This window comes from Protomyctophum parallelum, assembly GCF_964188405.1.
Source record: "Protomyctophum parallelum genome assembly, chromosome: 14".
Taxonomy (NCBI): domain Eukaryota; kingdom Metazoa; phylum Chordata; class Actinopteri; order Myctophiformes; family Myctophidae; genus Protomyctophum; species Protomyctophum parallelum.
Window position 1 is genome coordinate 35,578,307 of NC_139709.1, and position 21,936 is coordinate 35,600,242.

A 21,936-nucleotide genomic window follows, 5' to 3' on the forward strand; every position below is an offset into this window, starting at 1 on the left:
ATATATTATATATTGTTCTTCCCCTCTTTTCTTCCTGTGTTTCTGCTATCTCTCTCCATTTCGTGTACAATCAGGTGGCGTGCGCGTGCTTGCTCAGAGATTGATCAATGATTATTGATTAAGTAAAGAGATCATATGAAAATGATCCGAGAGAAGCTTGATTACAATTTTCCCTGGCGGAGTCCAGGTTTTTTTGGTATCAATACGTGATTGTACACTTTTTCCGCACTATAACCACAGCACTTGATTGATTGATTGATTGATTGATTGATTGATGATTGATGTCCTTTTCAAGGTCAAAGAGTGGGCTGTTGTAATATATCCAACAGGCTGTGTACTGATAACAGGTACTTGTACGTGAATATGCAATGTACTTATATATGTGTATGGATATATGCGTAAGGTGCACTGCCGGAACTGTAACATTCCCTAGGTCTGTTAGGGGCACGCTGAAGGCCGCGTGCTGCAGGCAGTGATTTGTGATGTCTAGTCAGTGACGTCAGTAGGACACAAAGTATGCAAGCATATATATGATCCTGTAAGTCTAATAAACCTTGTGATTGTATTGATGTGACCAAGTCTCCGTGTCATGTTAATCTCTCTCCCGGAGCAGGCCTGCCCGTATGTCCGTCTGTCCGAACCATGGAAATGTCAACCGGGTCGTCACACACCAGAACCAGACGAGGGTCCAAGTACTTAGATTAGAATCAGTAAGCTAGTAATCATAACAACTACGACCACAAATGTCCCAATAAACTAGCTAGCCTATAGCAACACTAAAAGGCAGTTTCAACCAATCAGATTGCTTCCTTGAAGCGACCTGTTGTATAAATAAGTTTCCATTGGTTAGATCTCATTTGACACACAGAAAGGGAAAGAGAGACAAAGAAAAACAGTTGCATGGAGACAGTTTGGCTTGGGACTGTGATATTGCTTTAACGCAGACATTTTTCTCACTCCCCCTGCCCCACCATTTTGAATAAAGACAGACTTCCTGTTGACTGTCAACCTGTTCTTTTCACACCTAGGCAAGCCTCTTGCAAGCCAGGCTGAATTCTTACTGTTACTATAGTAGGCTGCCACATTTGTGTGTGATACAAATATTTTGGCCAGAGAATCGGAGCAGCATGCAGGAGCGCTGTTGCAGTCGCTGTACCCCACAAAAAGAGCACTGAGCCCAAAGGCAAAGTTATCAACCTACCGGCTACCGGTCAATCTTCCAACTCTGTGTTCTTTTGGTCATGACCCACATTTCATGACCATATAGGACGGTGAATCAAAGATACAAGCTGCTGAAATTGGTTTCATTCCGGGAAGGTGTGTCCTACCCATCCATTGCATCATGATGAAGTCAGTCGTGGCCAAATAGAAAGGGATGGGGGGGACAATGGATGTGAGATAACAAATTAACAAAATGTGAAAGATATTCACACAATGAAATAGATGCACAATAGTGTGAATGGATTTGCTTAGCCTACGGGCAAACAAGGAATGTGGCAAAGTCGAGTGCTTTGAGAGATTAGCCACAGACACAGAAAGAGAGGCAGACACATACAGTATGCACAGAGAGAGAGGCAGGCAGGTCACCAACCGACCCACCCTAACCCAACATCCAAATCTGTCTCATCCAGATGTGCTGAATCCATATAGGTTAGCATGGGTAACGTCCCCTAAACACTGTATAAGGGTACTTTTTGAAGATCCGGATCGGTGGATGGTGGTCTTGCTACATGAAGTTGACATTTTTCTTTTTTAAATGCCCTACTGGGTTATATTGTCAGAATCTTCTTTGTGAATTCAATGAGGAGACCATTTTAAGATGATAACTTTCTGATCAATGTTGAAGAACTGTATATCTTCCCAAAATGTTACCCTACTAGAATTTTAATTATTTATTATAGTATTGACACTAAGGATAAAAAAAACAGCAATTTGTGATGCTGTAATGCTTTAAGCCTAAATTATGCTCCATTGCGCTACTGTTTTGTGTGGTGAAAACTGCCGACCTACAAGCTCCCAGCACATCGCATCTGCAACTGAGCTTGTGGATTGGCAATTCTTACTGCTCAAGGTAGAAATGTGCTGAGGTAGAAATCAGGCATCAGCCTAGAGGCCACGTAACTGAAATTAAAAAGGAACTGAACGCATGCAACATCCTCCAGGGTCATATAGTTATAATTGGGATCAATCGATCAATATTGTTTTTTAGCCCATGAATTATAGGGATCAAATTACTGTTATTAATTAAATGTATGTCTTCTAGCATTGGACAAAACGTTTGTGTGAACTGTGTTTTTTCCTTATCCCAGTGAGAGTGCTCTCAGCCACTCTTAAAACAAGAGAAAAGCAAGAAAACTGCAGAATCCCAGATAAGAACTGGTCTCCACCAGGCCAGGTCAGGTTGTGGCCTCCTGGTGGTGCTATAATAGGCCAATGTGAAAAGGGTGCCCTTTGTTCTTACACCATTGATGGCAATTGGATGCATTGAGGCATTTTGTTCCAAAGATGTGTTTTGCAAAAAATCCACCTGTTGGTGGCGCTATAACAGGCCAATGTGAAAAGGGTGGGATATATTCCTCAGCCTAGTAGGAATGTCTGTGAAATATTTCACGAAACTGCACGCTGCGTTCATGATTTGAGGCTTTTTGTTTCAAAAGGGCCAATCCTGCAAACTTTGAAAGCCAATGTTAGCCAATTAGGATGGAATATGAAATATGGGACAGATCCATATTGAACACATGCCTATAGAGATAGTGTGTAACGATTTGCGGGTTTTTTGGACAGAATCTGGAGGAGTAATATAAAAAAATATGTTCATCGTTGGTATACAGGGTTAACGGTGCCGGAGATTAGCTGTTCACAGGCGGACACACGGACGGACGGAGTGCAAAACAGACTCTCCCCATGCCTTCGGCCTGGTGGAGACAACAAGCAACAAAATAATAGAAAATCTGTTCTTATATGGAATCCTATATTGTTCTTTTCTTAGAGGAATAGACAGATTATTTATAGGCTGCAGTTGCCTTATTGTGTTTTTGATATTTTTGAATTCATGAATATATTTTTTTCTTTGTCATGTTCACCTAGCCAAAGACACTCACTGCTCTGTTTTTCCTGCTGTTGCAAAATGAACCTCATATGTCATTTGTAATGTTTGTAGTTAGCCTGAGCAGGCTAAATTAACTGCATGAGCATAACTCTCAATTATGATAAAGATAATTCAACTTGTGTGTGGAGTTTAGTGGGGGGGGGGGGGGCATGTGGGCTTCAAACAGGAACTAATTTCCCCGGGGCGCTGTTCTCCTTTAAAGCTTTGCTCCTGTGCCGGAAAAAAAGGGAAAAACGTTTCCGTCCATCTGTCGCGGTGCTGTAATGCTAATTGAAAAAGCTGAAAGCTCTGCTTTCGCATTCAAACACAGCCCTGTCGACATTTGCGGCCAGCCTGTTCAAAATGAGACGCTACATTAATCTGGTTAATAATACGATGGCAACGCAGTCAGTCACTGTCCAGGCTGAGAGCAGTGATGGACAAAGTATACTGACAAGTATTCCAAACCCAAAGTACAAATGACATTTTATTTTTCATTATTATGAATGCATTGCTGTACTGAAATGTAAAACCTTTCCAAAAGGAGCGACAAAATACATTTTCAGAAATCTTCCAATATACTGAAAATGGTAGATCTAAGCTCACAACATGTTGCAGTGCGATGCCTTGTGAGCTTGCCGGATGTGCTATTTTCACTCTGGGGGGATGAGTATGTTTTGCACTCCGTCCGTCCGTCCGTCCGTCCGTCCGTCCGTCCGTGTGTGTGTGTGTCCGTGAGCAGCTAATCTCGGCCACCGTTAACCCGGTCGATGCCAAATTTTGCACACACACTCCCTGGATGCCAACGATGAACCTCTGCCCCAAACTTTCCAGAACGGCCTGTTATAGCGCCACCAGGAGGCCGCTTTGTGCAAAACAAGTTTTTGCACAGTACACCTACAGATTTTGTCCAAACATCACGCAAATTGGTACACAGTCTCTCTAGAGCCATTCAACGAAACTGGTCTTTCAGATTTTTTACTTTTGTTGCCCTTTTATCCAACCACCAGATGAAGGCAAGCTGCAATGTCCTACATTCCTATCCTGGTGGAGACCTGTGCCCAGAAGGGCACTTTTTCTAGTTGTTTATGTTTGGGTCCCAAGAATCCCTTCCTAGAAATATATAGAGTCAAAAGTACAATATTTCTATTCGAAATAGACAGCAGAAGACTCAAGGCGCTATAACTGATCCTGATGAGCAGGTTCACGCCTTGCATGGTGTACTCCACGGCTCTGCCATTAGAGAGAGAGTGTGTGTGTGTGTGTGTGTGTGTGTGTGTGTGTGTGTGTGTGTGTGTTTGTGTGTTTGTGTGTGTGCATGCCATGTGTGCGTGCGTGCGTGCGAGCCCATTCCCATTCCATTCCAATACCATACTTTTTGCGCAGTTTTGTGTGCTTGTGTGTATGAGCACGGAATGTGCTCAGCTGATATCGCTGAGATCGGAATGTGATGTATGATGATAAGAGCGCACCTCACTTCAAAGTGTGATTTGTTAATGAATAATTATGTGTCAAATGTCATTTTGTCTGTATGGTTAATTATTGAGTCCCTATATCCAGCTTTTGGTGTTTGTATTATGTAACACATTTTTGTCCTAACACAAACATTAAATCCCATTGACAATGAATGGACAATTTTTAGTGTTTGTGTAAACACAAACATTGCGTAACACAAACATTGATGACGAAGGTGCATGATGACGCAAATTATGATTGGCCGGAATCGCCCCTCACTTCATACAGGTGTGATATCTCCTCCTATGTCCAGCTTTTAGTGTGTGACTGTGTGCACAAACTTTGTCCTACACAAACATTAAATTCCCATTGACAATGAATGGACAATTTTACATCATAGTGTAAAAGTTTTGCGTAACACAAACATTGATAATTATGTTGTAGTCTTTCAACTCTCAACTGTCAGTAAGAAGTCAGCGATGATGAATTCCGATCACACGGGTGTGATTTATGTTAATACAATATAACTTATAAATCGGGGTGGTTTGTCTCCATGCTCTTATAGAGACAGAACTAGACATAGGATCTGACATGAAATTTGTCAAATTCAAATCCCACCAGGTCAGCTCTATTAGATCAATGGTCAAAGTTCCAGCACTTGCACAGGAAAGGTTCAAATCCGGGGTAGAAGAGAAGAGTTACATAGTTCTGCTTTAAGTATAAAGTACAGGTCATCAGCAGGTCTGTATCCTCCCAATTTCCCAAGGCCTCAACCTTCTTCCAGGAGAACCATCTTGCCACCAAGGTGGTAATTTGATGCATTTTCCCATTGACAGCCAAGATACACCCAAACAGAAAAGTCCTATCTCGCCCGGGCAGGGGTCTTGATGCGTTGCATCGGGGCCGGGCTGGAGTATGCATGGGTATCTTGTATCTTGGGCATCTTGTTGTAATGATTTGGTGCCTGTGATGACTGTATATTGTCTGCCTTATGTATTTATATACTGCATGGATGTATTTCCTGAATGGGAGTCTATCAAAACTATCAAGCCACTTGTCATTATGGTTCATTGTTCCTGCCATGTCCTTGTATACTCAATCCTTTTATTTAAATGGTGTTGTGTCTGAGCTGTTTTTCTTTTCTTTTCTTTATTTTCTTTTACTGTTTGTTATTATGTTCTTGTTGTGTAATGTCTTGTTGTTGTCTTTAAATGTCTAAAAAACCAATAAATATACTTTGTAAAAAAAATATATAAAAGTCCTATCTGATTGTATTAAACAGCGTCAAACTCACCAACAGCTGTACAAAAAGCTTGAATTATGCTTTTTCTATCTGCAAAGTGTTGGATATCACTCATCGGCCCTGCCTACTACCACCTGTTTTAAATTTGCACATAATGCAGGAGGCAGCAGGAGGTTGCTTTACTGAAAACAAGCGCTTCCAATCTCCAACACTCCAAAACAATCTGGAAACAGGGGATGGCCTTACACTCACGCACTGATGGGTGGTGTGAAAGATTACGTAATGCCCTGGGCCTGTACGGGTTGGGCAGGGGACACACAGCACAGTGTATGAAATGTAACAACTGGACAAAGGCTTTAGAGAATCGTTAGACAAAGGAGGACAGTCATGAGGGCTTCTCTAGACATACACCTGCTTTCATATCTGTACTTGACCTTGTTATCTTCATTTTCTGCTTTGTCTTCCTCACCTTCCTCTTGTAAATTACAGGAACAGTTTCATCTCAACAGAATGTACAAACCTGGGGACATTGTTCTGGGTGGCTTGTTTCATGTCCACCTCCGCTCTGTCTACCCTGAGCTGTCTTTCACCTCCAAGCAACAGCAGCCCACTTGCTATAGGTGAGTTGAGTATCACAAATAGCTACATTATATCAAGCAAGACAATTAGCTAACTTGCTTTGATAGATAATTCTACCAAGATGAATATTCAAGGTTACGGTGGAATTTTGTTTTGTTAGATTTCACAATACTGGCTTCAGGTCAGCACAGACCATGGCTTTTGCCATAAATGAGATCAACAGAAACACCAGCCTACTACCCAATTTGACTCTGGGATATGTTCTCTATGATAACTGTCTCACACTTGGAGTTACATTCCGGGGAACATTTTCATTGGTCACTGGGAGAGAGGAGCACTTTCAATTGGATGAGAGCTGTGTTGGGTCTCCTCCAGTGCTCGGAATTGTGGGTGCTGTGACCTCAACAAGTTCTATTGCTATGGCTAGAATACTAGGTTTATACAGAGTGCCCCAGGTACGTTGAACCCCCTTTTGCCATGGCCTATTTTATGCCGAATGTAGTTTAGTTGCTTATTTACAAATCTAAAATATGATAAATAATGCATCTTGCCTATTTTACAGCTTGACATGGAACACATTGTTGCTGTTGGGCAGAAACCTCATAGCTCGATATGTAAACTTTATTTTTGGTAAATAAAAGCCTTACATACTAAATACTCGACCTACAAGCTCACAATGCTGCTATTTTTGATTTTCTTCTTTGAGTGTCGCTATATTCAGCTATTAGTGTAGATTTCCGTCTTACACAAAGTGTAAGAAATTCCCATTGACAATGAATGGAGAATTTACGTCATGTGTCTGAGCAAAACGGCTTAGTGTCTACCTTTGAGGGGCGCTAGCCCCTCCTATATACAGCTTTTGTCTCAATATTTGCCATTGACAATGAAAGGAGAAATTAGGTCAAATGTCCGCCAAATATGACGTAAATCTGTGCCAACACAAACATTAAATACCATTGACAACGAAGGGAACATTTACGTCATAGGCTAGACGAGCAAATTGGCTAACCATCACATAAATTCAGTTGTTCATGAGATGATGTATGAGGATGTATAATGAAAAGAGCGCCCCTCACTTCACACAGATATAAATTCCCATTGACAATGAATGGAGAATTATAGTGTCCGTGCAAATCAGCTTAGTGTCTATTTTTGTCCTACACAACAAGCGCATCCAAACTCAAAACACTTCGAAAAATAATCACCTATACACTTGACAGAAAGTAGCTCATAACATGTCATGTGGATTTTTATGAAACAAACATGTTGCAGATAGAAAGAGAATAATTCAAGCTTTCCATAGGCTACAGCTGCAATGTTGGTAAGTTTAATGTTGTTTATTACGATCTGATATAGGACTTTTCTGTTTGGATGTAAGGGCTGTCATTGGTGGTATTGCAAATCTAGATTCAACATATTAAAATAAATCTAGTGTTCCAAGTTGTGGCTAGAGGGCACTGATTTACCACATGGTTGAATGTTATGTTAATTATCTTTTTGCATGGGTCTTTTGTTATTATTGAGTATTGAGAACAGATGTTTTGTACCTTTTATAGGTCAGTTACTTTTCCTCCTGTGCCTGTCTGAGTGACCGCAAACAGTTCCCATCTTTCTTTAGAACAATCCCAAGTGACGCTTTCCAGGTAACCTACAGACTATATATCTGTTGGTATATACAGTAGGTTCTTTCTTTTTTTCATGTGAATGATCCCCAGTGAAACAGATTTTAATGCTTCTGTTGCAAACACTTGCATGACTCCCTGTAATGAGTGTTATAATATATTGCATATCACCTCTGAATGCTTGTTAATGTTACTGCTGATACTGTAGGACTTTAAACCTTATCTATTGTCATATCTGTGTAAGATATTTACTGGTTCACTTTGTGAATAAATTAAGCACTTATCCTTCCATTATATCCACTCAGGTGCAGGCTATGCTTCAGATTATGAGGCGGTTCAGGTGGACCTGGGTAGGATTGCTGTTCATTGATAATGACTATGGACACAACGCTGCCAGATCCTTACAGTCTGAGATGGCTCAGTCTGGCTTGGCCTGTCTAGCCCATCTAGTTTTGGTCTTTTAATTGCACTGTTTGGCCCAAAGTGTTATATAATCATTTTGAAACCTGAGAGAAACACTAAGAAGTCCATAATGGGCAGAGGTGCGACCAAGACGTAGTAGCAGAAATTGCTAACACATTTTCTCTGTTTTTTAATCCGGTCTGAGATGCAAATTGCATTATAAAGAAAAGTTGTCAAAGTTGATTACCCTTAAACTTTGGTGATTATTTTTTCATTAATAAACTACATTTTAAGCATGATAGATTCATCGTAAACAACCATCCTTGGCCTTCAACACTAGGAATCAGATTTCAACAGGATGAATAGATGTGTCACACAACACACACACACACACACACACACACACACACACACACACACACACACACACACACACACACACACACACACACACACACACACACACACACACACACACACACACACACACACACAGAGTGGCAGCCTTATATATGTTTCAATCGTTTCAATTGAAACAGGCCTCGAGCCTCTTAAAAAATAAATAGTAGTAGTAGTAGTAGTAGTAGTAGTAGTAGTAGTAGTAGTAGTAATATTGCATTGCATCCTTCCAATCAGCCATTCAGCCTCATCCGTCCACTTACCACTAGTTGGCAGCAGCTAATAATCACTGCAGGTACTCAACCTGTCATGTCACGTTGACCTGTGTTGTTTGGTTGTAATTGTTTCCACTTCCCAGTGTGTGCACTCACTGCACAAGCAGTGATGACAGTTGCGATTGCATCATTGTATAGCCTATGCAGCATAGTTATACCTTATACCTTATACCAGTTATACCTTAAAGTAAAAAATAAAATAATCAAGCAAGCTGCTTTTGTGTATTTTCTACTTGGCTGTGTATGCTGTTCATGCTTTGAAGTCCGATAATACACACTGACACAAAAAAATAATATATATATTATTATTAATTATTAAAATTATGATGTCATGAACGGGGCCTCCCGATCCTGAAGGCCGCCCCTGATCTTCACACTGTGGATTTGGCTACCAGGAGATTGGAGATATAAACATCCAGCACACACCAGCCTTCATCATCCTCATCCATATGTTTATGTATTCATTCATCAATCAGTAATTACGCCATAAACATTGATTATGAGTCTCTGGCTGCCTTGTTACTGTTGCCAGCTAGCTATCTGTTATTAACGTGGTGTCACTCACAGTCACAGCAGTCCGACTCACGGGGGTCGCTTTAACGTGCAGCTTGTGCACTGCACACTTCTTAATAAAGAGCTGGAGAGACCTGTTTCTGAACAAATACTCTCTATAGCAATGAGGTCTATCGGAATAATGGAGCTATTTAACACTTATTTTAACCAAAGAAAACCACTTACCCTAATAGTAAAAGAAAATGTGTAAAACATTTAATTGACACAAAACTGATGACAGTGCTGTCAAGCAAGTCTATGAAGCCCTATGAAATCTATGAGAAAGTTGAACCTGCAACACAGTTATTAGTCTGACACTCTATACCCACATACTAACCTAACCCTACCCGCACGCGGACGCCACGGGTGATTTGTAACCTGCAGCACGGGTGATTTGTAACCGGCAACGCATGTCGGGAGGGTGATTTGTAACAGGCCACGGGTGATTTGTAACCCGCAGCACGCGTGACTTTTAATCCGCAGCACGTCCCTGCTTCACCTCTCTCTCAGCTAAGGTACCCTTTGCCTGAAAATAAAGGCCATTGTGCTTTCAGAACACGATGGCTTGGCCTGGTGTTGCCCTCAGGGTAAATTCAAGGAGCAGCTGGCTGGCTGACAGTTTGACCTTCAGATGAGTTTGACAGTGATATGCCTCCATGTGATTTAAGCCATTCTTAACACTTCCAGTGTGCCAGAATTTTTCAAAATGAAGGCGCTACAGTGCCCAGCAGATGACGCAGATTTTACTCCCGCCTTCCATTACCCCCCCCCCCCCCCCCATAATGTTCCATTACCTCGCGCTGTCACATCTGATTCGTGTTTATATTCCAAACGAGATGCTTGGTTAAGTCAGAAATGAGGACATGGTTTCTGATCAAAACCATGGACAGCGACGTAGAATAGACAGTTTTGTGGGGCCGTAAACAAGGAAGTGAACGGTGATCCGGTTTTATAGAAGACCACGTCCTGGGCCCTCTACGGGTGTAATTATAAAGACGCATGGAGACGTCTTGAGCACTTAAGCTGCTCATTTACTGTCAGATTGTTCCCTCAACCTGAATCTGTTCTTGATTGTCATTCTGGGAACCCATCGGCAAAAATCAGCGCTCTATGCCCACACATTTGGAAATTGTATGAATCTGTCTGTCTCGAGAGACTACTTGACTGTAAACCCGAAGCTCTCGCCCCTATCCCGTGCATGCGAGGTCTAATAAAGCAAAATAAAGCAACCATGTCTCTCAAAAAATCTGTTTCTCAAATTATACTATAAAGTAGGCCTACTTGGGTTTCATAACAACAATAATAATAATACTGAGCACTAAGAGCACGCACGCACACGTGGCGGTCACAATCGATCGTGCCGCTGTGTTGTTCAAAAGATCAAAGCTTACCAATGCAACTTTTATTGATCTGACCTCATACACGTTATGGAGTCAATTCACTGCTGAGCCATCCTGTGTGTGTGCGTGTGCGCGCGCGCGCATGTGCGTGCGTGCGTGCGTGTGTGTGCGTGTGCGAAATAACTAAATACCCACAACCTTGTAGAATTTGAGAAATTGACATTGTGACAATTGTGTGAGGGTTGTGAACTGGGCGAGGGTTTATATAGGGACATAATAACCTAGTTGTGAGGTCGTGGCCTACATGGGGATATGCGTAATGAGTCAAGGAATCCAAAGAAAAGAGATTTTTATTTTACGACCTACAATTCAACTAGAGTTATAGGGCGAAACGTAATGTGGGCTGTTATAGCGCCACCATGAGGCCGGCTGATGTAATCCTATTGTAATTAATTCTTGTAATTATTATGAACCTCCCCTTTAGTGTTGTAACTTTAGCCCTTACAGTTTCCGAGAAAAATAATACTTGAATGTGAGTTTTCCCATTATAAGTCAATGGGAAAATTTGCCTGCTTGAAATGGAAGCTTGGATTGCTCTGTTTCATTAATGTGCACAAATCAAAGCTGGAAACATTTTGTTACAGTACTTATGATGAGGATTGTATCTGTCTACTGTGAAAAAATAATGCAGTTCCCAAGTGGGGACCTACAGTATGAAAGTCACGATAACAGCCTATGGCCTACCGTGTAATATAATGGAAATTCTCCATTCTGTGCATTGTCAATGGGAATTTAATGTTTGTGTAGGACGAAAATAGACGATTTGCTCAGACACATATGGAGGTATGACGTAAATTCTCTGTTCATTGTCAATGGGAAGTTTGTGTAAGACGAGAATCTACACTAATAGCTGAATGTAGGAGGGGCTAGCGGCCCCCAACAATAAATGAAAAGATCACACCCGTGTGAAGTGAGGGGCGCTCTAATCATCGTACATCATCATACATCTTCTCATTCTGGCCAATCAGAATTTGTGTCCTCACTGTCTTCAATGTTTGTGTTACGCAATGTTTGTGTTTACACAAATACGCATATTGTCCATGCATTGTCGATGGTTAATGTTTGTGTTTTTTTGTGATTACAATGAATCTACATGATTAGAATGGAGTTTGACGTTACAATGGGTTTTTTTGTATATGAAGGGGGTGGGGCAGCTAAAATTAATATCCATTATCTAAATGATGAATCAAGCAACTCACATAAGCCTCAGTAGACTATAACATTACCAAAACAAAAGGTTTGAAATACCCCTTTAAGTGTGTCCATGGGTTTTATGGATAATGAACCAATGAAAAGTAACAAGAGCTTGAGACTAAGCCTACATTGGATCCATTGAAAGCTTTTATTTTTTATTTTATTTTTCTTCCGGTTCCTATAAAGTAATTGTTTTGGACATACAAGGTTTCCACACGACAGCAACAATCCTAATAACCAAATCGCCTGCAGTTACTGAACCTATACGAGACTGAACTTCCAATGTCACAACTTTATCGTTCTGTCTAATATCACGTTTACGAGCTGACATTTTCGATTGCCACATTAAACTGATTAACGTGGCATTTATGCATTTTTTATGGCTGGTACATTTTATGAACTTTCATGTCTCTATTCATTTTTATAAAAGATTTTCACAGTGCATCGGCTGCAAGGACAAGCAATGCATAGGGGTGTGTGTGTGTGTGTTTGTGTGTGTGTGTGTGTGTGTGTGTGTGTGTGTGTGTGCGTGCGTGCGTGCGTGCGTGCGTGCGTGCATGTGTGTGTGCGTGCACGTGTGGTGTGCGTGCACATGCACTGTGGGGTTGGGGTTGCGTGTGCCTGGGTTATTAAAACATTATTACAGTCATTTGTCTATGTCAACTGTACGTATATAAAATGACCCCCTCACCACTGCACTGCAGTTTCCAATAGAGCAATATTATTGGATATTTACACAGTAGTGTAAAGTACATTCGCTCAAGTAAAGAAGTGCAATTTCAAGGTACCTTTTACTTTACTTGAGTATTTCCATTATGTTTTGCTTCACATCTCGGAGGCAAGTTTAACTTTTTACTCAAATGTATTTGACAGCTTTAGATCTATCTTACCACACTAATTAAAGGTGCACGGCCCCGTTTATACACACGCCTTTGTTCGTCTTCTCCTACCAAACCTCAACGTTTGCACATCTCACCATGCACAACACCTACAGCATGCCTGTCCAGACATAACACACTGCATCCATGCAACTGTCATAATTACTGTACAGTTTTCATTTGCATGAAATACCCTGTTATTGTTACAACATTTCACAGTGATTACAAATATACATATACATAGTGATTTCAAATTACATCACATGTTAGGCCACACCCGTTCCACTGCGCGCGCGCACACACACACACACACACACACACACACACACACACACACACACACACACACACACACACAGCACAGCAGGACAGTATGGTACAGTACAGCACAGTATAGTGCAGTACAGTATGGTACAGTACAGTACAGTACAGTACAGTACAGTACAGTACAGTACAGTACAGTACAGTACAGTACAGTACAGTACAGTACAGTACAGTACAGTACAGTACAGTACAGTACAGTACAGTACAGTGGCCACCTGGATGGCGTGGCGCTAGAGTGAGACCGGCCAAAGGCCGGTCGAATTCTAGTTTAGATAATTCAATCTTCAAAATGTTTTGAAAATAGCAGATCTACAAGCTCACGGGTTGTGAGCTTGTAGATCAGCTCTATTCAAATACCTGAAGCATAAAATAGGCGATTGTATGAATATCAAACGGGATAAGTGCAAAGGCGCAGCCTTGGCAGAGATCAACCCCCACAAAGACGAATCTGTTTTTACTGCCGAGCACATGGACACTATAGTCTCATTTTGCGTGTACAGAGATTGGATGGCCCTCTTTTAAGGTCTCCCTCACCCTATGCTTTGACACCTCGCACAGTATCTCCCTGGGGACCTGGTCATATGCCTTATCCAAATGCACATATAGACCGGATACTCCCTCCCAGGCCCTCTCCAGGATCCCTGTAAGAGTAGTCTGGCCATCGTTCCACGGCCAGGACAAACCCTGCATTGTTCCTTCTGATCGTGGATCTGAGTTTAGACTCTTGTCCTGACCCTCCTTTCCAATACCTTGGCATAGACATTCCCAGGGAGCCTGCGTAATGCAATGCCTCTATAACTGGCACACACCAGCTTTTGGAAGCTGAGAATGTTGTCCTTGAGAAAAAAAGAACAAAAAAACACACTAATCTTCACATTATTGTGGAGTCATGAGACGAAGAAACCCAAAGTCACACAACTCAGCAGTGCTATCATAACCTAACCAAAATGCAGCATAGACAGTCTGGGTGAAGGTGGTCTGGACTCTGTGGAGGAGAGTCATGGTGTCAGAGACACTGTAGAAGGACAGAGTACCTGCACTGTGATCCAGGTACACTCCTACTCTGGAGGACACACGGCCTGGGATTTTAGTTTCAATGCCGCTGTGTCTGAAAACATAATACCCATTACAACACTGCAAAGACCAAGACTTATCGTTGTATCCAAATCTAATGTCATTGCTCATCCCTGTTCTGCTGATATCTTTATATGAGACAGCTATGTCAACATGGTGTCCACTCCACTCCACTTCCCAGTAACAGCGTCCAGTCAGACTCTCTCTACTCATAACTTGATGAGACGCAGTGAATCTCTCTAGGTGACGAGGATACGAGTGTGGTTTGTCCAGCCATATTACTTTTCTGTTCCGCTTAGACAGAGACAGGTATTCATGTGCTGTGTTTGGATCCAGTGTGATTGGACATGAATATTGTAAGAAGTCAGCTCTGGTCTTGGGTTCTGGTAGTGCTGACAGTAAAACATCCATTCTATTAACTTTCTCTGAAATGTTTTCACCTTCCTCTTTAAGAATGACCTCTAATTTGTCCCTCATCTTTGACACAGTCACAGCCACATCTTCAAAGTATCTCAGACGACGGGCATTGTTGCTGACTGGATGCGTAGATTCAGTGATCCTTGAGAGTGAGGTGGAACTTTGTAGAAAATGGATGTGATCCTCTATGTTTGAGAGCTTCTCCTGCCTCCTCCTCAGGTCAGTAAGCTCCTGCTCCACACACTTCCTCAGTTCTTCAGCACGACTCACTTTACGTTTCTGCTGGTCTCTGATCAGCTCTCTCAACTCAGATCGTTTTCTCTCAATGGAAGTGATGAGCTCTGTAAAGATGGTGTCACTGACCTCCACTGCTTTATCAGCACAGTTATTGATAGACCCGACCTCCTGGTGAAGAACCCTCACGTCTTTCTCTCTCTCATGGATTCTCTGCTGGATGGAAATGTTCTCCTGAAGCTCGTTGGAGGCTTTAACCAGCTTGTGATTCTTGAAGGCAGGAGATTGATAGTGGGGCTGGATGTGAGTGTCACAGTAAGAGACCAGACACTGAAGACAAGTCTTCACGGATTTCTGTTTTCTCCCAGTGCAGAAATCACAGGCCACATCTCCAGGTCCAGCATAGCACTGATCAGTTGGAACGAGTTGTAGCTCTGTCTTCTTCAGGCTCTCCACCACCTCGACCAACATGTTGTTTTTGGTCAGGACAGGTCTTGGGTTGAACGTCTGTCTGCACTGTGGACAGCTGAATCTCCCTCTTTGATCATCCTGATTCCAGTATCCCTCAATACACTTACTGCAGTAGTTGTGTCCACAGGGAACACTCACTGGCTCCTTGAGTAGATCCAGACAGATAGAACAACAGAAATGTTCCTGGTCCAGTTGAACCCCTTGCTGTGCAATTATACAACTGACTTTGCCTGGCATATTGCGTACTTTAGTTTTTTGGACGATTCACTTTAAAGGACAATTTGGTTGTGACGACATTGCTTGATGATGTCATTAAGTCATATCCTTCCATAAATTATGCAAATATTTGCATCTGCTTAGTTTTACTGTACATGTGCGTACAATATGCGTGTGTGTGTACATGTGTGTGCGCACGAACGTGCGCTGTTGTTCTACACGTTTCTATAAGTTCCACAAATCTTTGTGTCTTTGTTTGTCTCTTGCTTAACTTTCCGTATAGCACTTGCCCTAGCCTCGACGACCTTACAGGCATAAGTATAGGTTCAACTTATGTAACTTGATAGCATTGTTCATGTAGACATATATAGCACTCTATACACATAATAACTCTATATACACATAATGAGATGAAATGAGATGTACTTTATTATCCCCGCAGCGAAATTGATACGTTACAGCAGCATAATGTAAAATGTAAAAATAAAAAACAGATAGACAGAAAACACATTGGACACAACTGGAGAAAATAGTTTCATTATATACAGTAGATAATATTACACTGTTATGTTATTAACTTGCGTATGATTCATGATGACTATTTTTATGTATTTGATGTATTACCATGTTTTTGTTCTTGCTTACTGTAAATAGCTCTGGATTAAGAGCGTCTGCTAAATGCCTATTGTAACTATGCCCAGATGTAATCAAGGTGGCATCAGTCTTGATCAAACATGCATTTCAGACACTTTCTTTCATCAAGATAAAGCTTTGTTTTAATATATTGCATTCAGTTTGGTGGCATGAACTGTCACAGAGTTATTATGAAGGTATATGTATATGTAGGGTATATGTTAGGATGCAGAAGAATGAATAATTAACTGCCACAAGGACGAGGGTGCGGAGGTGGAGAGTATGATCACTGCCACACGCAAGCTGCACGAACGGTACCGTGACCTATGCTATGAGCAGGAATCATTAAGTGAGCTGCTTTATATTTTGCATTAAAATAATGAGAAAGTGTACTTGAACACTAGAAGGTTCAAGGTCTCTTTTGTTATTGTTGTGTACAGGAAGGAACCTAAGAGTTCCTCTGACATTGTAGCATTATTAGTACTATTATTATTTAAATCAACATAGCCGTTTAGAAGCTGAGGATGTAACAATTCTTTCTCCTTGTTCTCCTTGAGGGAAAAAAAGAAAAAACACTAATTATAAAGAAATTATTGTGGAGTAGAGACGGACAAAAGTCCCAAAGTTGGATCTACTTGAAGACACGCAACTCAACAGTGCTATCATAACCTAACCAAAATCCAGCATAGACGGTCTGGGGGAATGTGGTCTGGACGCTGTGAAGGAGAGTCATGAGGTCAACGACGCTGTAGAAGGACAGAGTACCTGCACTCTGATCCAGGTACACACCTATTCTGGAGGACACACAACCTGGGATTATAGTATTAATGTTTCTGTGATTGAAAACATAATATCCTTTACAACATCGTAAAGACCAAGATGTATCATTGTGTCCAAATCTACTGTCGTTTCCTGTCCTGCTTATTTCTCTATATGAGACTGCTATATCAACACTAAAACCTCTCCACTCTACCTCCCAGTAACAGCGTCCAGTCAGACCCCCTCTACTCAGAACCTGATGAAATGTAATGAATCTCTCTGGGTGATGAGGATATGATTCTTGTTTGTTCATCCATGATATATTTCTGTTCTCTTTAGACAGAGCCAGGTGTTGATGTACTGTGTTTGGATCCAATGTGATTTGACATGAATATGTTAAGAACTCAGCTCTGGTCTTGGGTTCTGGTGTTGATGACAGCAAAACATCCACTCTGTTCACTGTCTCAGAGATGTTTGAGCCTTCCTCTTTAAGAATGACCTCTAGTTTGTCCCTCATCTTTGACACAGAAACAGTCACATTTTCAAAGTATTTCGGGGGACGGACATAACCCTTGACGTTGTGTGTTGAATCACTGATCCTTGAGAGGGTGTTGTAACTGTGTAGAAAATGGACGTGATCCTCTGTGTATGAGAGCTTCTCCAGCTCAGCAAGTCTCTTCTTCAGTTCAGTAACCTCCTGCTCCACTTGCTTCCTCTGTTCTTCAGCTCGATTCACTTCACGTTTCTGCTGGTCTCTGATCAGATCCCTCACCCCAGATCGTCTTCTCTCAATGGAGGAGTTGAGCTCAATAAAGATGGTGTCACTGTCATTCACTGCTCTATCGGCACACTGATTGATGGACTCCACCTCCTGGTGAAGCACCTTCATGTCTTGCTCTCTCTCCTGTATTGTCTGCTGTATGCAGAGATTCTCCTGAAGCTCTGCGGATGCTGTGACCAGCTTGTGGTTCTTAAACGCGGTTGATTGATAGTGAGGCTGGAGGTGAGTGTCACAGTAAGAGACCAGACACTGAAGACAAGTCTTCACAGCTTTACCTTTTTTCCCAGTGCAGAAATCACAGGGTACATCTCCAACTTGGAGCCCTGTCTTCTTCAGGCTCTCCACCACCTCATCCAATACATTATTTTTCTTCAGATCAGGTCTTGGGCTGAATGTCTGGCTGCATTGTGGACAGCTAAATATCTCTGTTCGATCCTCCTCATCCCAGCATTTCTCAATACACCCACGGCAGTAGTTGTGACCACAAGGAACAGTCACTGGATCCTTCAGGAGATCCAGGCAGATAGAACAGTTGAAATGTTCCTGGTCCAGTTGAACTGTTTGCTGCGCCATTTTGCAGCAGACTGTATGGCAAAGTGTTACTGAACAACTTTCATCAAAATATAAATGTTCATGACATGCTAAATGACATTTTGTTAATTTGACGATTCACTTTAAAGGGCAATTTGATTGTGATGATGATATCACATTGTGATATCATTGCGTGATGACGTCATTAATGGAGATATCTGAATCTGTCAATCATCATCCCTTTTCTTCTATCTATTATTACAGAAGTCCATGCCCACAAAGCGTACAATCTTGTGCACCAGTTCAGTTGGCCAAGTCATAGACCATGACGTATGCTGAGTATGTTCATGTCTGTGCTTTCTGGCCGTGATACGTCATTGACGTTACCTCTGCACCTTCAGCTCAGTGCAGTTCTAGTTTACTTTGTTTTTATTTTATACCGTTATCTGGGACTTATTACTTGCGCAAGCAGAGCGCGCAAGTAATAGTTTTCATCCATTGCTTCGATGCATATGTCGCCGTTTGATGCGTATGCGCTGTGCCAGTGTATGACGTAATGACTACTCTTGCTTGATATGGCAGTGGTGTCAGATTACATACATGTATACATATAGGGGGGGCATTACCTTTAATCCTCCCGACACTAAAACATATCGTCATTACATCACCATCGACCCTGGCATTGGGTCCTTTAATCCACATCTTTATTACATCATCACTGAGAGCTAGTTATACCAGTTATACCCTGACGTCATATGCTGCTACGATACATACGTATCAAACGGGGCATACTCAAAGTAACCACAGTATACCGCTAATCAACTTACAAATTACATAATATACATAGAGGCATTTCCTTTAATCCACAAGACACTGATCGACATATACATATACGTCACCATCGAAAGCCTTCACTCATCCATATTAATTGACAGTTTGTAGCGGTCGACAGTACTTGCACGCTCTGCTTGCACACTAGTAGGCCATTTACTTGTGCGCAACAAGCAAGAGCGCAGTTCTAGTTAAACTCTGTCTCTTAGTTCCAGACCTGTAAGGGTCTATTTGGTTTCATCAGTTAAGGACCAGCTGAAACCCCCTCATTGGCCACCAGGGGTCCCCACGTGAGTAGCCTACCAGTGATCTGTGATTCAATTTCTGCGTGTTAGTGCATGCATACTGTGTGTGCCAACTTTGCAACCAAAAGTGAAACTGAATTGTGTTTTTTTTAATCATAACACCCTCAACAGTAACGTCGTACAGGCCAATGGGGGTCAGAGGAGTGTCACTTATTGTCAACCAATCGTCATATAATTGGTCTTCACTAATGCTCATAATATGGTACAATTTTTGTCTACTTTTGTCTGTGGACAGTTCAGAAACCCTACCAGTGACACTATCGATGGAGAATCCAAGCTAATAGAAACGGCAAACTTTCTATTCCTGGAAAGATAGCAACTTATAATGCAACCCATTGTTAAAAAATTGAAAGAATAAAGTCTGAATCACACAATTGTCCACCACTGGGAAACAGGGTTCAATGTCATGTTCAAGGACCGGCACCAGGGCTCCAAATGGATCCTTGTTCCTCAACCTAAAATAATTAAAATAGCTGTTTGACAAGTTGTGAGTTGAGACTTGAGAGTAGATCTTTAGAGTAAAAAAAATAAGTTTGAGCATAAGGGGTAAGGCGAGGAGTTGAGAGTATACCAAATGGACCCAGCTTTTCTGCAACCTTTATTGTGAAGTTTCTGTGAAACAGAGGCTGGTTGTGTTTATACACTGTGGATTGTGCATTGTGATACAAGAGATGAAAAGAAATACGGGATCCATGGCCTAATGCAAATCAAACAGGGGTTGCTTGAAATTCAGAGGGTTGTGAAACACTGTTCTACTAGCGCATCCTGTATTCGGAGGTCTTGGACACCTCACAAAGCCGGCCCTTGAAGTCGATGTCTATGGTGAAGTCCAAGTCCCTGTTGTTATTGACGTTTGGTTTCATATTGAAGGTGCCAAAGATCTCCTCCCCAGTCCTGACCGGCAGGTAGTCATCTAGGTAGAAGACCGTCTGCTTCCAGTGGGTGTAGGGAGATTCGGGACCGGTGGAGAAGCCTGTTCTCTTGTGGCAGAGCGTGAACTCCATGTTGAAGTACGTGACCAGGGCGTGAATGTAGTCGCTCCTCTTCACCTGCAAGCAAAATGGCGCGGTGAAGGACAGGTCGTCGATTGTCACAGCATAAATGTCCACCTCCTTGATGAGACATGCGCTGCTGACCAGCTGTTTGGGGTCCACCATGTCCACCAGGGGCTCCTTGATGGCCACCTCCTTGATGCAGGACATGTCGAAGCCGTACACGTTCTCCCACCAGTTGAATTTGTAGTCCTTGTACTGTCTGTCCTCGATGGCCGTGATGTAGAGTGTAGCCCTGTCGGGGAAAATCAGGCCGCCCGGCTTCAGCCACTTGTCACGGGCGTAGATGACGGTGTTGAGCATGGACTCGTAGAAGAGGCAGTAGCCCATCCACTCCGAGATGATGACATCGACACTCTCCACCGGCAGGTCCACCTCCTCCACCTTGCCCTTGATGATCGTCACGACATCGTCCAGCTGGTTGGCCTTGACGATCCTCACGGCGTAGTCGGAGATGCTGCTGCACTCGACTCCTATGACCTTCTTGGCACCGGCCTTGGCGGCAAACATGCAGAGGATGCCTGTGCCGCTGCCCACGTCCAGCACCACTTTGTCCTTGAACAGGTGCTTGTTGTGGAACATGGCGTTGCGGTAGGTCAAGGTGCGCACCTCGTCCTTCAGCATCTCCTCATGGATGCCAAAGTGAGCGTAGGAATCAAAGTAATAGTCCTTTGATGTCATGTCCTCAGCAGCAGGCACGACCGAGTTCCCCCCGTGAGAAACCTCACGCGCGCCAGACCGAAATGGCAGAGTCAACGGGCATAAGAGTGTTGTCTCCGCCATTTCAGTCCGCTGTGTGAGCTGTATGTGTGCTGGCTTGTGTGTCATCTTAGAGGCAGGACATTTATAGTGAGGCTGGAGGTGAGTGTCGCAGTAAGAGACCAGACAGTGAAGACAAGTCTTCACAGGTTTTCGTTTTTTACTGGTGCAGACATCGCAGGCCACCTCTCCAGGTCCAGCATCGGGAGGAACAGCTTGGGGTCCTTTCTTCCTCAGGCTGTCCACCACATCAGCCAACATGTTGTTTCTCTTCAGAGCAGGTCTTGGGTTAAACGTGTCCCTGCACTGTGGACAACCGTATCGGCCTCGTTGATCATCCTGATCCCAGTATCCATCAATACACCTACTGCAGTAGTTGTGTCCACAGGGAATAGTCACTGGATCACTCAGTAGGTCCAGACAGATAGAACAGCAGAACTTTTCCTGGGCCAGTTGAACTTG

At 42.5% G+C, this 21,936-nt stretch overlaps 1 protein-coding gene across 1 annotated transcript; it reads right to left on the reverse strand.

Moving 5' to 3' along the window:
• Positions 1-20,418: 20,418 nt before the first annotated feature.
• On the reverse strand, positions 20,419-21,735 carry LOC310871282 (protein arginine N-methyltransferase 1-like; the record flags this gene model as incomplete). Its single annotated transcript, XM_083782767.1, has 1 exon — positions 20,419-21,735. The coding sequence occupies one exon, from the start codon at positions 21,733-21,735 to the stop codon at positions 20,419-20,421; it is 1,317 nt and encodes a 438-aa protein (XP_083638893.1).
• Between the last annotated feature and the right edge of the window lie 201 nt (positions 21,736-21,936).